This window comes from Pelmatolapia mariae, linkage group LG6, assembly GCF_036321145.2.
Source record: "Pelmatolapia mariae isolate MD_Pm_ZW linkage group LG6, Pm_UMD_F_2, whole genome shotgun sequence".
NCBI classification, from domain to species: Eukaryota; Metazoa; Chordata; class Actinopteri; order Cichliformes; family Cichlidae; genus Pelmatolapia; species Pelmatolapia mariae.
The window spans coordinates 15,487,013-15,499,220 of record NC_086232.1 but is presented as its reverse complement, the minus strand read 5'-3'; the positions used below and the strand labels follow the sequence as shown (position 1 = coordinate 15,499,220).

General features: G+C 39.9%; 1 protein-coding gene across 2 annotated transcripts in view; it reads left to right on the top strand.

The window, feature by feature from the left end:
- Window positions 1-12,208, top strand: part of LOC134629035 (protein sidekick-1-like) — a 274,623-nt gene that overhangs the window by 98,952 nt on the left and 163,463 nt on the right. For both annotated transcript variants that reach the window (XM_063475922.1, XM_063475921.1), the window contains exons 3-4: window positions 1,290-1,396; window positions 5,203-5,350. In XM_063475922.1, the coding sequence (XP_063331992.1) occupies window positions 1,290-1,396; window positions 5,203-5,350 (255 nt within the window). The remainder of the gene's footprint in view (window positions 1-1,289; window positions 1,397-5,202; window positions 5,351-12,208) is intronic.

Genomic DNA, 12,208 nt, shown 5'->3' with positions numbered 1-12,208 from the left:
TCTCGAAAACAAAGAAGGCAGCAGCGTTTGCTTTGTTTTCAGGGACACTTATGACAAGGCTACTGCATTGTCTTCAAAACTGTATAACATGCTTGGCTGACAAACTTATTTCTCACAATGCATGTGTTTTTTTCCTCAAGCCAATACTTGTCTCAGTTACGTGCTGTACAACTGCATAGCGGGAGGTAACATATGCTGTGCATCAAAGCAGTGCATACAGTTTTATAATAATATAAACCTGTTGAAAACACATAAATATTAATAATTTCTGGTTTGATAAACTTCAGATTTAATGTAAAATGACTACCGTCCTACATTTACCTTCTTCTTTTGTGCAGTTTCTCATCACAGTATTACACATCGTGTCAAAACAAAATAGATTTTTATTTCTTGAATCAGTCAGTCACATTTAATGCTAAGCTTGTCAGAGAAACTGACTAGGAAATTACTGCATTGTCTATATATATATATCTGTATCTAAATATAGTGGTAGATGACAGAAATCTAACAACTTGTTGGAACTTAAAACACATGGTGTTTCCGCTGAACAGAGAGAGAGAGGGAGATAGATTGGTGGTAGAAAGTGTCCAATATCAAAATCTGTTTTAGGATCAGAGCTGCTGTGTAATGTGTCGTTCCTGATTCAAATGGAGTTGGGTTTGTGAGTCTTTGATGTACATGTGTGTATTTGTGTCTGCGGGTTTGTGTATGTTGGCAGCATGCACTGACAGCCTGGGAGTTAAATACTTGGCTGTCCTGGTATTCGTAATGAGCCCCAAAGCGATGTCCGGTTTTGCTATGTCTATCCGGTTTGTGCGGAATATGTGTGTGTGTGTGTGTGTGTGTGTGTGTGTGTGCATTTGTGTATTTGTCCAGCATGGTACCAACCTAGATCCTATGCCAAGCTTCCCATTAGTGAAGCACAGTCCATTAAAACCCCATTAACAATCCTTCTCAGAAAAAAAAAGACCTCGCAAACATCAAAAACCTTTTCATACGCGGCGCACAGACACAAACAGACACACATACATGTACACAAACTGTGCATATGCTCTCTCTGCCTTCTGTTATCTGGAAACTTTTACAACCTTAGGCCCAATCCATTTTCTGAGATCAAGGACATGAAAGGGAATTACACAAGAGTGCACGCATATGGACAACCAGACCTCCACCTTGGTTCCCTTCTGTCTTGTTGGTCTCCAGACATCACTCCCAGTTTTATTTTTATTTACAGCTTTGAGAAGAAAAACCTACCCTTATAGTCTTCCTCTCCATGTGTCCATCTTTAGGTTGTCTATGCCGTCCCTGAAGAGGACTGATGCTGGACTGTATCAGTGTATGGTGAGGAACAGAATGGGAGCAGTAATACACAGGAGAATGGAGGTGCAGGCGGCCTGTAAGTACACACAGCATACACGGGCACACACGCTGGTTTAAAGTAAACTGAGTAAAACAACTGAGGATGTTGTTTTGTGCACAATTAAAACTTAACAAGCTTCAGCTTTGCTCAATTCTTACAATCTTACAAATATTGCCTCATTAAATATTGTTATTTATTACAAGTGCTAAATTTCTGAAAATACAAACTGTATTTCTTAAGACTAGAGGTCTGGTTGCATGTAATTTTATTAAGTTAACCAGCAGCAGGATATCCTGACAGTGCTAACCTTTTAGGAGATGAGTGCTCCCTCGGACCCTTTCAGATATAAAATTTCTTGTGAATGCACAAGGTGCCAGTTAACACCACCAGCAAAAGGATATTAACTCTGAACATGTCACTAGGGTGGGGCAAAAATATTTATCACGGTATATATTTGAAAATTTGCGATAACGATATAACTGACGATATAACTGACGACGCGAGAAAAATACTTTACAACTCCACAACTTTATTAGTGCAAAAAAATCCATCAATGTATTTTCACTTAAACAAGCAGCTGTTTTTTATGTGCATTAAAGTTATATAAAAATGTAACAGTGCAAATGCAAATTCCTTGCTCACAGTTTAGCCAAAAGGCATTTCCAGTGGAAATTGGCCGACATATCCTCAGCATAACCATGTATAATATCCACAAAACTTAAAAAGAGGTTACACAGACACACAATATGATAATATTATGTTGATGCACAGTACGTATCACTCCGCGAGGCTCCTGACTACGGTAGCCGTAATGCTCCGACAATCCATCAAGCGGTGCGGCTTTGTAGCTTACGAAAGTCGTACTAAAACATTTTTTGACAGATTTTCGAGCGCCGTGTACCACATAAAATCGTTTCGAGGTCAGTAAACACAACCAGAATTCATACATAAGGTGCATCGGATTATAAGGGGCACTGTCGATATTAGAAAATCAAAGGATTGATTTTAAGTGTGCTTTATTTTCCGAAAAACACGGTAATAACGACAGCCCGCTAGCATGCTCTACCAAAAATAGTGTTTTGTTGTGTATCTGATGGACGAAAGTCAAACCAGTTCCACTCTATTGAAGTTGCACCATTTTTACAAACCAATTCTGGTTCATCGGTTTCATTCAACGATCCACTTTCGCCCTTCTAATTCTCCGTCGCCACCATGCTTTTTCCGCCATGTGCATATGAAAACAAAGGCACTGCGCATGCGCGTTTTACCCATATTCTATCGCAATATTTCATTTTCTTATCATTGCCCAACACTATACCGGTATTACTGTGAACGGTATGATATGGCCCAGCCCTACATGTCACAACAGTAAGTGTGGAGCTATCCAACTACACATGACTGTTACAGTGAGAGACCATGCAGAGTGGCTAACGCTTCGTTTTTCAAATTAAACATGTTCGAGTTCAAAATATAATTTGTAAATGTTTGGCTTCCACATTGCTTGTACTCTTTCTCTTGGCTCTGTCTGTCACGTCCGGTGTGGCAGACGTGTGGAGTTGTAGATAGGACCCAAAATGCGGCAGCTCTGGTGCAGGTGAGTATTTATTGAACAAAAGTAGATACAAACAGAAATGGCGAGGGTGAGCATGAACTAAGAAAACCTAAACTGGGAAACACTAACAGAAACTAACCAGAAACAGATACGCAGGGAGGTACGAGGAAATACACGGAAGACAGACGGAGAGAAGCAGGAAGACCTAGGGCAACAACACAGACGAACCAGCAACTACTAAGACAGAAGACACGACTTAAATACACTTAGAGAAACACAGGGAGATTACACACAGGTGGGGGACACAGCTGGGAGTGATTAACGTGACAAGACCAGGGAGGCAAACTGAAAACACTCACATAAGACGCAGACCTTCACAATAAAACAGGAAACACATTCACGTAATGACACAACGCCCGAACTAAACACAGACTGGGGGACACAGAACATAGGAACATGAAACGTGAAACAGAAGAGTACAAAAACCCAAGATAACCAAAACCACAGAATAAACAAGAACACAGAATATTATAAAGAAACACAAAACACTGAGTCGTCAGACTCAGGACCATGACACTGTCACATTAGAGTAAAAATACCACTTCAACCTTCTTGCGACTAGGAAACATTTGTGGTTTCTCTGTGACTGCATTTTTTTTTTTTTAAATTCAGTTACTGCCGTAGTGAGCTGCTCCTCTGTGCAACACCCTCAATGGCAGTTGCATGGGATGCTCACTCTCACTCTCAGACTAACCTGGCAAAGGTTTAGAAATGATTCCAGTGTAATTCATAAGTACAGTCAGATCGACAACGTGTTGCAATCAGTGAGTCAGTCTGCACCAATAAGCAACTCGTCTGCGATATGTCTCTTTGCAAAAGGAAACTTAACTCATCTGGTTCCCAACTACTTGGATTCTAGTTTTATTCCAATATGAAAACAAGGTGGCCAAGAGCCTGTCATTGCAGTTAGAACTTCTGTCCTGCAGTAACTGCATCACTGTTTGTGGAGGAATTTCTGAAATTGTGCTTTAAATCTATGAGGTTCTGCCTGAAATCTGAATATAAGTAGTTAATTTGAACATATGTGAGTAAAAGGCACCAGATTTGCAATTCTTGCTGATTTGTCACAAACAGACTTCATTCATTTGCAGATTGACGACACTAAATCTCAAACTGGTAGCAGGCTAACTCAGTTGTATTTTCATTTCATTCCTCTCTTGACGTCTTGACAGGCCAATGTTACTTTGAAGCCGTCTCTAAAGCAACCATTTTAAAGACAGCTAGACAAGTTCGTCATACACAGTCTTAATAATTTTGGTTGTGCTACGGTCGCCGACCACTGTTTTCGCTCGTGTGACTGTAGCATGAATTATCCAGTAATTACATGTCTAAGAAAAGAAACATGTATTTGTTTTAATCAAAGAAGATTAATCAAAACCAAGCCAACTAAAATCTTCTCTAATGTTTGGTCGGCTGGAGATATGCACTGTTCTGTTTTTATTAAATTCCTCAGCGTGCGTATAAAATGCTCTCAAAGACGGGATGATTTTCAGATTTGAATTTTAAATGGTCCCGTTAACGATGACGCTAATTAGCTTGCTAGCTAACAGATGCCAGATTTGAAATTTGAGATCTTCCTTCTTTAACAAGAAAACTTCTCAGTAAATTAAATGCATTCCCATATGGACAGCAAACAGCACAGCATGAAGAAAACAGTCGTTTGGAGGACCTGTGTACTTCAATCACATATTCACATTTAAATTACCCACTATACCTCTGGAGCTCCATTTTTCTAACTACTATATGGCTAAATGTGATCTAACTGATTTCCCTGTGTTGGTGTTGTTGCTGCATTTTCATAATAATGTTTAGAATCAACGAGGATCAAGCCTGCTACTCACCAGTCATATCGTTGTGATGTCATAGTTTTGAAACATGTATTTAAATAAAACCTTCTCCTAGAACAAATAGCAAGCATTCCAGGTGTTTTCTTTATTAATTTATACAATATTATAAGCATATCATCAATTTATGTTTGCCGTTAGCCAAATTTCAGCTACCTATGTTAGGTTGCTAGTGATGGTTTAAAAAGCATTAGCTAACTTCTTGGCTATTGCTAACTGACTGTGAAGACAGCGTGATTGGTCAGTTCCAATACTGATTCTAGATCAACAGTTTTATGATGATGTAGGAACAACACCAACACCGGCATATCTGATTGTGCAGTAAATGTATTGTGATGCATTGGTGTTGATCTTCATACTCTTCATCCTTCTCTCTTTTCCTCAAGTTCTGGGTAACTTCTCGGCCGAGGAGCAGAGAAAGACGGTGACTCAGGGCCGAGCAGCCCTCATCAACCCTCCTCCCCTCGCTTCGTTTCCTCAACCATTGGCCACATGGTACAAAGATGGACACAAGATAATTCCCAACAACCGAATGTAGGTGTTTCTTTTACCCTTTTGCTTTGTGTCTTGAGCACGCACTCTTATTTGTATGGTGTCTTTTGCAGTCTCGAGCAGAAAGTGTGTCTAACAAAATACCGCCTGAGATAAAATTTTAATTTTACAGTTCTTATCCCACAGTGGTGTATTAATTAGTGTTCTGCAGAAGCACAAAAGTTCTTTTAATCCTCGCATGTCAATTGCTATGAATAATAAGCTATTTAGATAACTGACCCTTTTCATAAGAAGAGACACAGGACATTATCAAGAGAAGATAAAGCGGGCTTTTCAGTGAATCAAATCTACAAGGTTATTAACTAATTTTAGGTGCATGGGAGATGTTCTTTTATATTAATTGTAGAGCAGAGATATGAGGGTCCCTGTGTTGTGTAAGCTGTGCTTCACAGTCTTTTTGTTTGATGTTATTCTCCAGCTCTTTTTGAAATGCTGACAATTTGCATATTATTTCTTAGTTGCTACAGATATCCTGTAAGTGTCACTCTTTTGAAAAAATGCTCATAAACTAAGCGTCGAGCACAGGGATGGTAGTGTGCTGTTGGTTTGCAGAGTGGTGTGATATAGATTCAGGCAGCATTTTAAATTATTTTGGGATATGCACCTTTTTGAATCGGCTCCTCAGTGACAATAGCTGTTGAGATGGAGACCTTCAGTGATTTTATTAGTCTCTGCTTGCACTCTGAGATAACTAACTCCCCATTAAGACCACTAACTGCTCCCCAGTGTGTTATTGAATGAAATTGTCAGTGGCCTTGCTGTACACGTAAACGGTCAGACAGCAACTTTTTCACCCCTTTAACGACAGACACCACCTCCAAAGAGCTTTTCAGAATGCTATGTGGATTCAGGTTATATAAACAGTTTTTTTTTTTACTTGGGGGGGACGGGGAGGTTGCTTTTGTTTCTGGTTCACATCAAGTTTGAATTTGCTTTTTAATTTGGACGAACTAGGATAATGTACTCCTGTTAAGTTAATGGGGCTTCATTGAGAGTGGCTTAATGATAGTGGACTGCAATTATTTTGCTGCACAAGACACTACCTGCATGAAGGTGTTTACAGTCAAAGCATCCCTGCTGAAGTGTGCTCCCTGCTGCTGTACACGAAAATAAAAAAACAAAGAGGAGCCCTTGTTATAGTTACAGATTATTCCGTGATTATTTCAATGAAAATACATCTGCAGTGGCTATGGAGCATCTGTGGCCAGGGGACAAGATTGTTAGTGCCTGAAGCTTTTCTTTTGTGTTTGCTTGTGTCTTAGCGCTACCAACCAACCACATTTAAGCAGGTTTTAGTGGCGTGCCGGTAAACAGTGAAGAAAAACGATCTGCAATCCTAAAAACACTAGCTACTGTGCGATGAGGATTTAACCTTTAAAATTAGCAAGAGGGAATCAGTGGTAGAGATTTTCTCAGCTTTATTAGAGCCTGACCAATTTATCAGCAGGCTGATATGTTCAGCTGATATTAGCTCATAACATTCATGTTATGAGTGTTGATACTGGATAATTTGTCCAACAGAGGGTACTCTGCAACTTCCCTGTTGACAACACACAAACATAACAACAAGATGATACAAGCAGAGTCTGGCAGAGAGTAAATAAGTTAATAACAAGCAAATAAATAACTGTAGATATCAAATATAAGGCAAATTAGATTATTTGGTTTGTGTGTCTGAAAGAAAACAACATTGACTGTTATCAGATATCAGAATATTTGATTGTTAAATCACCAAATATCTGTATAGGTGTTGATCTTAAAATTGGCCAGAGCTTTTATCACTTCTCCTTATGTTGCTACTGCCACTATTATGTTTTTCATCAATTTCTGAACTAACTTTGAAGCAAAAGCACACAATGAGCCCAGGCACCTCTTTCTCTACATACCAGTTTCAGGACCTTTAGTAACATCTGAAGTGCTCCTTGGGACATTAATGAGTCCAATTCTAGTCTCACAGACCTGCTGTGGAGGATGCATCCTCACATTAACCCTGAAAAGAGCTGGTTTATAAGATCTGACATGTGACTCCATAGTGACTTTAAAAGCCTGCTAGCATATGCGGAGTATACATTTAAAATCGGATTCTAATATCTATCTACTGTAAATCAATTCTGACAGCAATGAAAAGCTTTAAAGTATCAACCTTTTTGTCAGAACTGCTTCTGACACAAAGGTTAAGTACTATATTAATGCCTGGATATATTCTGGAAGCTCCATAGCCTACAGTACACCAATAGAGGGAAATATATAATTAATAGTAAAAGCCTAAGGTGAAGCTGAGGTGGGTGCATAGATCGTAGAGTAAGCACTGATGTAACAGTTGCAGCAGTAGGTTAGCAGAGCATTTAAACAATATGATGTGACAGTGAACAATCGGCTGGCCGATTTTATCATATCCACAAGCCTGAGGCCAATACAGAGCCTGCGGATGTCAAAATGGTCACAGTCACAAGGAATGTGTGGGCACCTGACTATGGTTAGAGTTGGAGGTCACATCATCCAGAATGATCTTCACATTGATGATGATGATGTAAACTGTTTACCAGTGTAAACGGTACATGGTTACAGATGATGTTAAAACAGCTCTTTTTAGAGCACATTGTATTTCACTTTATGCAGCACATTTGTGGTGCACTTACAGTATATCAAAAATGAAAAAGCTTCAGGTGGTTTATATATATACGTGTTGATAATTGATTCAGAAAATATGGTTGTCATGGTTTTAACCGTACCTGCTTCAGGTGATACAAGATATTTCCAGCTTCTTGGATCACAGGAACAATTGTTTATTCACTTTGTAATTATTGTAATGACTCGTGATTGCATTTTGTGTGTGTCTGTGTGTTGTTATCCTTGTTTTGTCTTTTATTACTTTTCTGTTCCATTATATCCAAATGGGCTGCAGTGTCTGAAATACAGTTTCAAGTTTGGCAGGTATACTCAGCTGAGCAGTCAACACAGAGATTACAGTGGCCAGTATTGAAAATGGTATATGTCGCTGAAGTAGCTCCAGTGGCTCCATTACTCTTTGCCATTTATCTTGATTAAGTTGAGGGGGGAAAAAACTGATAAAACTTTCTGCCCTAAAATGCACAGTCAAGACATTTTATTACCAGGAAAACCCATAAAATTCATGAGTTTCCTCAGCTATTTATTGCAGACACAGTTTGCACTGAATTCCAGACTGCCTCCACTAAAGTAATAAGAAATTAAGGCATTTATATGAAATACAATGTAAGTGGCATTCTGTTAATAACAAGCCGCTGTGCTTTTTCACATGGCAAAAGCTTGGCACTCAATGTAGGAGGCATTTTATTTAGACCATATTCCAATTTTATACAGAGGGAATGAGGTGTGTTGCCTCTAATAATTTGGTATGAATAGTTACCATCTCAGTTATCTGTCTTGAATGCTGACAGCAGTCTCTCCAGTCCTCGAGAGAGTTAGATATGAGAAACAGAGAAACCAGTAGAAACTCTAGAGATTCATCTTTTTTTCATTTTTTTTCATCTGATGCAGTTTTTGACTCCTCTGGTATAGAGGTGGATCAGAATAGTAAAATAAAAAAGAGAGACAATCAGTCTTTTTAAAGTTAACAGATGAAAACAGGCTTAGAGCATTTATTGGCAGATGAGCTAGCCAAAATACACTGTAACCAATGCCCCGCACATTCCTGGTGCTAGCTAGCTGCCTGACTTTGGCCAGCAGTCTGTTTTAACAGATACAGGGTTATGAAACAAAGGTTTTTCTTAGATGATCAGTTCAATTCAATTAAATGTTATTAATGTAGCGCCAAATCACAACAACAGTCACCTCAAGTTGCTCTATATTTATATATTAGTGTAAAAAACTCTACACTAATACAATCAGGCACCACTGTATGAGCAAACACTCATACAGTGTTTGCTCATACAGTGGAGACAGTGGGAAGGAAAAACTCATTTTAAACAGGAAAGGATTAGCAACAACCAAGCTTAGGGAGGGGCATGACTGTTTGGGGATGAGGGGAGGGAGACAGGACAAAAGACAAACAATGGAAGTGAGCCAGAGTAACATGTTTTTATTTATTTACACATGTAGCAGCTCTAAAATAGAAAAATCCTTCCTTTAAATTATATGTAATAATCTAGATAAAATACACTCATTGTGTCACTTAGACATGTTTTTGTGATTGTGTTTTTTATATATTGAGGGGAAAACATGTGGTTTTAACTCATAAAACATGAAATAGATCAGAAATATTGTTTCTAATAACTAATGATTAATGTAAAGTGATCATTTTTCATTATGATTTTTAATAGAATATCTTTGAAAGTGCACTCCTGTGGCACGTTGTCTTACGTAATGCAAGTTTAGCATCCAATTGATCGTGTTACCACAGATGAAAGATGCTGCACTGTTTAAGGAGTGGAAAATTTGGTTTCTAGTGATGATTGCAGGGTTTTAGCTAGAAAAGTTGTTTGAGCCAGCAGCAGCGATGGGTCAGGGATTTGGTACAATGTAATGCTGTGCTCGTTTCATGTAGCACTGTCCACCTGCTATGACGCTAATTGTTAATTGTGTGCTGGCTGAGACAGAACAGCGGGGCTACGTATGTGCGCCTCGACACACACAGGATGAGGAGGGAGGCACCCTGGGAGCGAAACATCATATTATATCATAACCTCATTTATATTCAGTGATGAATGATTTAGTTCAACCTTGAATAATGGACATACGTGGACTGATTTCAGCTGAACACGTAAAATGAAATAAAGTCTTAACACTTTCCTGGTACTTTATTCTAGCAGTAGGTAATCTTAACTGTTATAGAAAAACTCTCCAGTGCACAGACCATAGCGGTCAACTTAGAGTAGGCGGGCCAGCGCTCTCGTATTACAGTCGTGTAATGATACCACTGAATATAAATTATCACTTATATTTCTGTCCTGATGGTTGCTTAATAGATCTTTAGCAAAAACCTATATCCACAAAGCAACAAATCCACACTAAAATGCTCCTCTGAACCTTACAAAAACACAGTAGGCCGCTCCCTTATTTCCCAAGAGGTCACCACAACGGATGGATCCACATGTTTGATTTGGCACCGATTTTAGGCCAGATGCCCTTCCTGATTCAACCCTTGCATTTTTCCCAGCCTGGGTCTGGCACTAGGAGTACACCAGCTTGTGAATCCCTGTGGCTGGGTTTGTCTCCTGCTGGACTTGAACCGGATATCTTTCACCATTATAAAGCACAGTTCTCTGTGATATCTATGCAGTACAAGTAGTAAAAACACAAATTATAGAGACTCTTCTCCCTGTTCACTGATAAGATGTATTTATTTATTCCTATTAAGAGGTGGGTACACCCTTGGGAGCAGTTGTGTTGGCACTTTGTTTGGGCGGAGAAGATCTGATTGGTGTGAACCCTGGGAGCGAAGAGTCTCAAATTCAAGGTTTTCGCACCAGTATCTGTATCCATGGCAACAACATAAAAATGACAGCTAGTTCTGCCCCTTTGCAAAGTCTGAGCATGGTGAAATATTTTGTAAACAGAAATATTTTAAATAAAATTGCAACTTTTTCATTCGAATCATTTCATGGGTTTCTGGTGTTCCTGCTCTTCCAAAACAGAGTCGCCTATAATGTGACTAGGAAAAGTGGATCTCTCCACGCCATTATCAGGTATTAATATAATCTGGATAAAAACATTCAGCTCTGCATTGTGAATTGAAATATTCTGATTTGCTTGCAGCCCACATTCACATACTGAGATGAAGATTCATGCATAACACTTCCTTTGAACCCTCATAGAAAAGACTAATTTGCACCTTTCTTCACAGCTCCCCTCCTGTCTCTACAAGACACTCTTTCCCCCTCTCACCTCCCTGCTCCATGTCTCCCTCCTACTTTTCTGCCTCTAAATTATTCTTCATATTGCTTTGTTCCCTCAGTTGGCTGTCCTTCTCTCACTCTTTGCCTCTTTTACGGTCATTATCATGCTACAGGATATAGTGTTATACAGAACTCATAAACCTCTGTTCCTGAAAAAACTGCTTAACGGCTGTGGTGCGTGCACGAACACACACACACACACACACACACACACACACACACACACACACACACTGAAAATCTGTCTCTTCAGACCAATCTCAGTTGCGTCTACCTGGCACAAGCGTCTCTGTGTGCGCTCATGCGTGTCAGAGCGAGTGCAGTGAATATTTGCACAGCCCTACGTGTGTAACGGTGTGTGTGTGTGAGGTTACGCTGGCTGATCTTGCGGTCCGGTGAGACGGGGCCAGATGGTGCCTGGCGGTTGGCTGTCTTCGTGGTGACCGAGTTGATGATGTCGTTTATGAAGTTTATTGATCCGATATGCATCACTCCCAGAGTCCCCAGCCCCATCTCACTGTCTGTCTCTCTACCTCTCCCCCTGCTCTCAATTTATGTCCATGTGCCTGCCCCTAACCCCACTCTGCATATCCAACACACACTAACAAACACACACACGTGTCCACACACACACACACACACACACACACACACACACACACACACACACACACACACACACACACACACACACACACACACACACACACACATCCTGTCTATGAACATTCCCAAACTCCCCAGCCCTCAAAATACTGGCCAGCAAAGAACTTACAAGCTGTCACTTCCCACACACTCTGCTCTAATCTAACGGAGCCCCCACTCCCTGTCCTCTCCATCTCCACTCCATGCTGCTCTGCCATCTCTCTGATGTCCCACCCCTCTCCCTCTCCTTGCAAAATGTTTTTCCTGCCCTCATCCTCCTATTTTTAAACGGGCTCTAAACTTCAGACTTTTTTTTTCT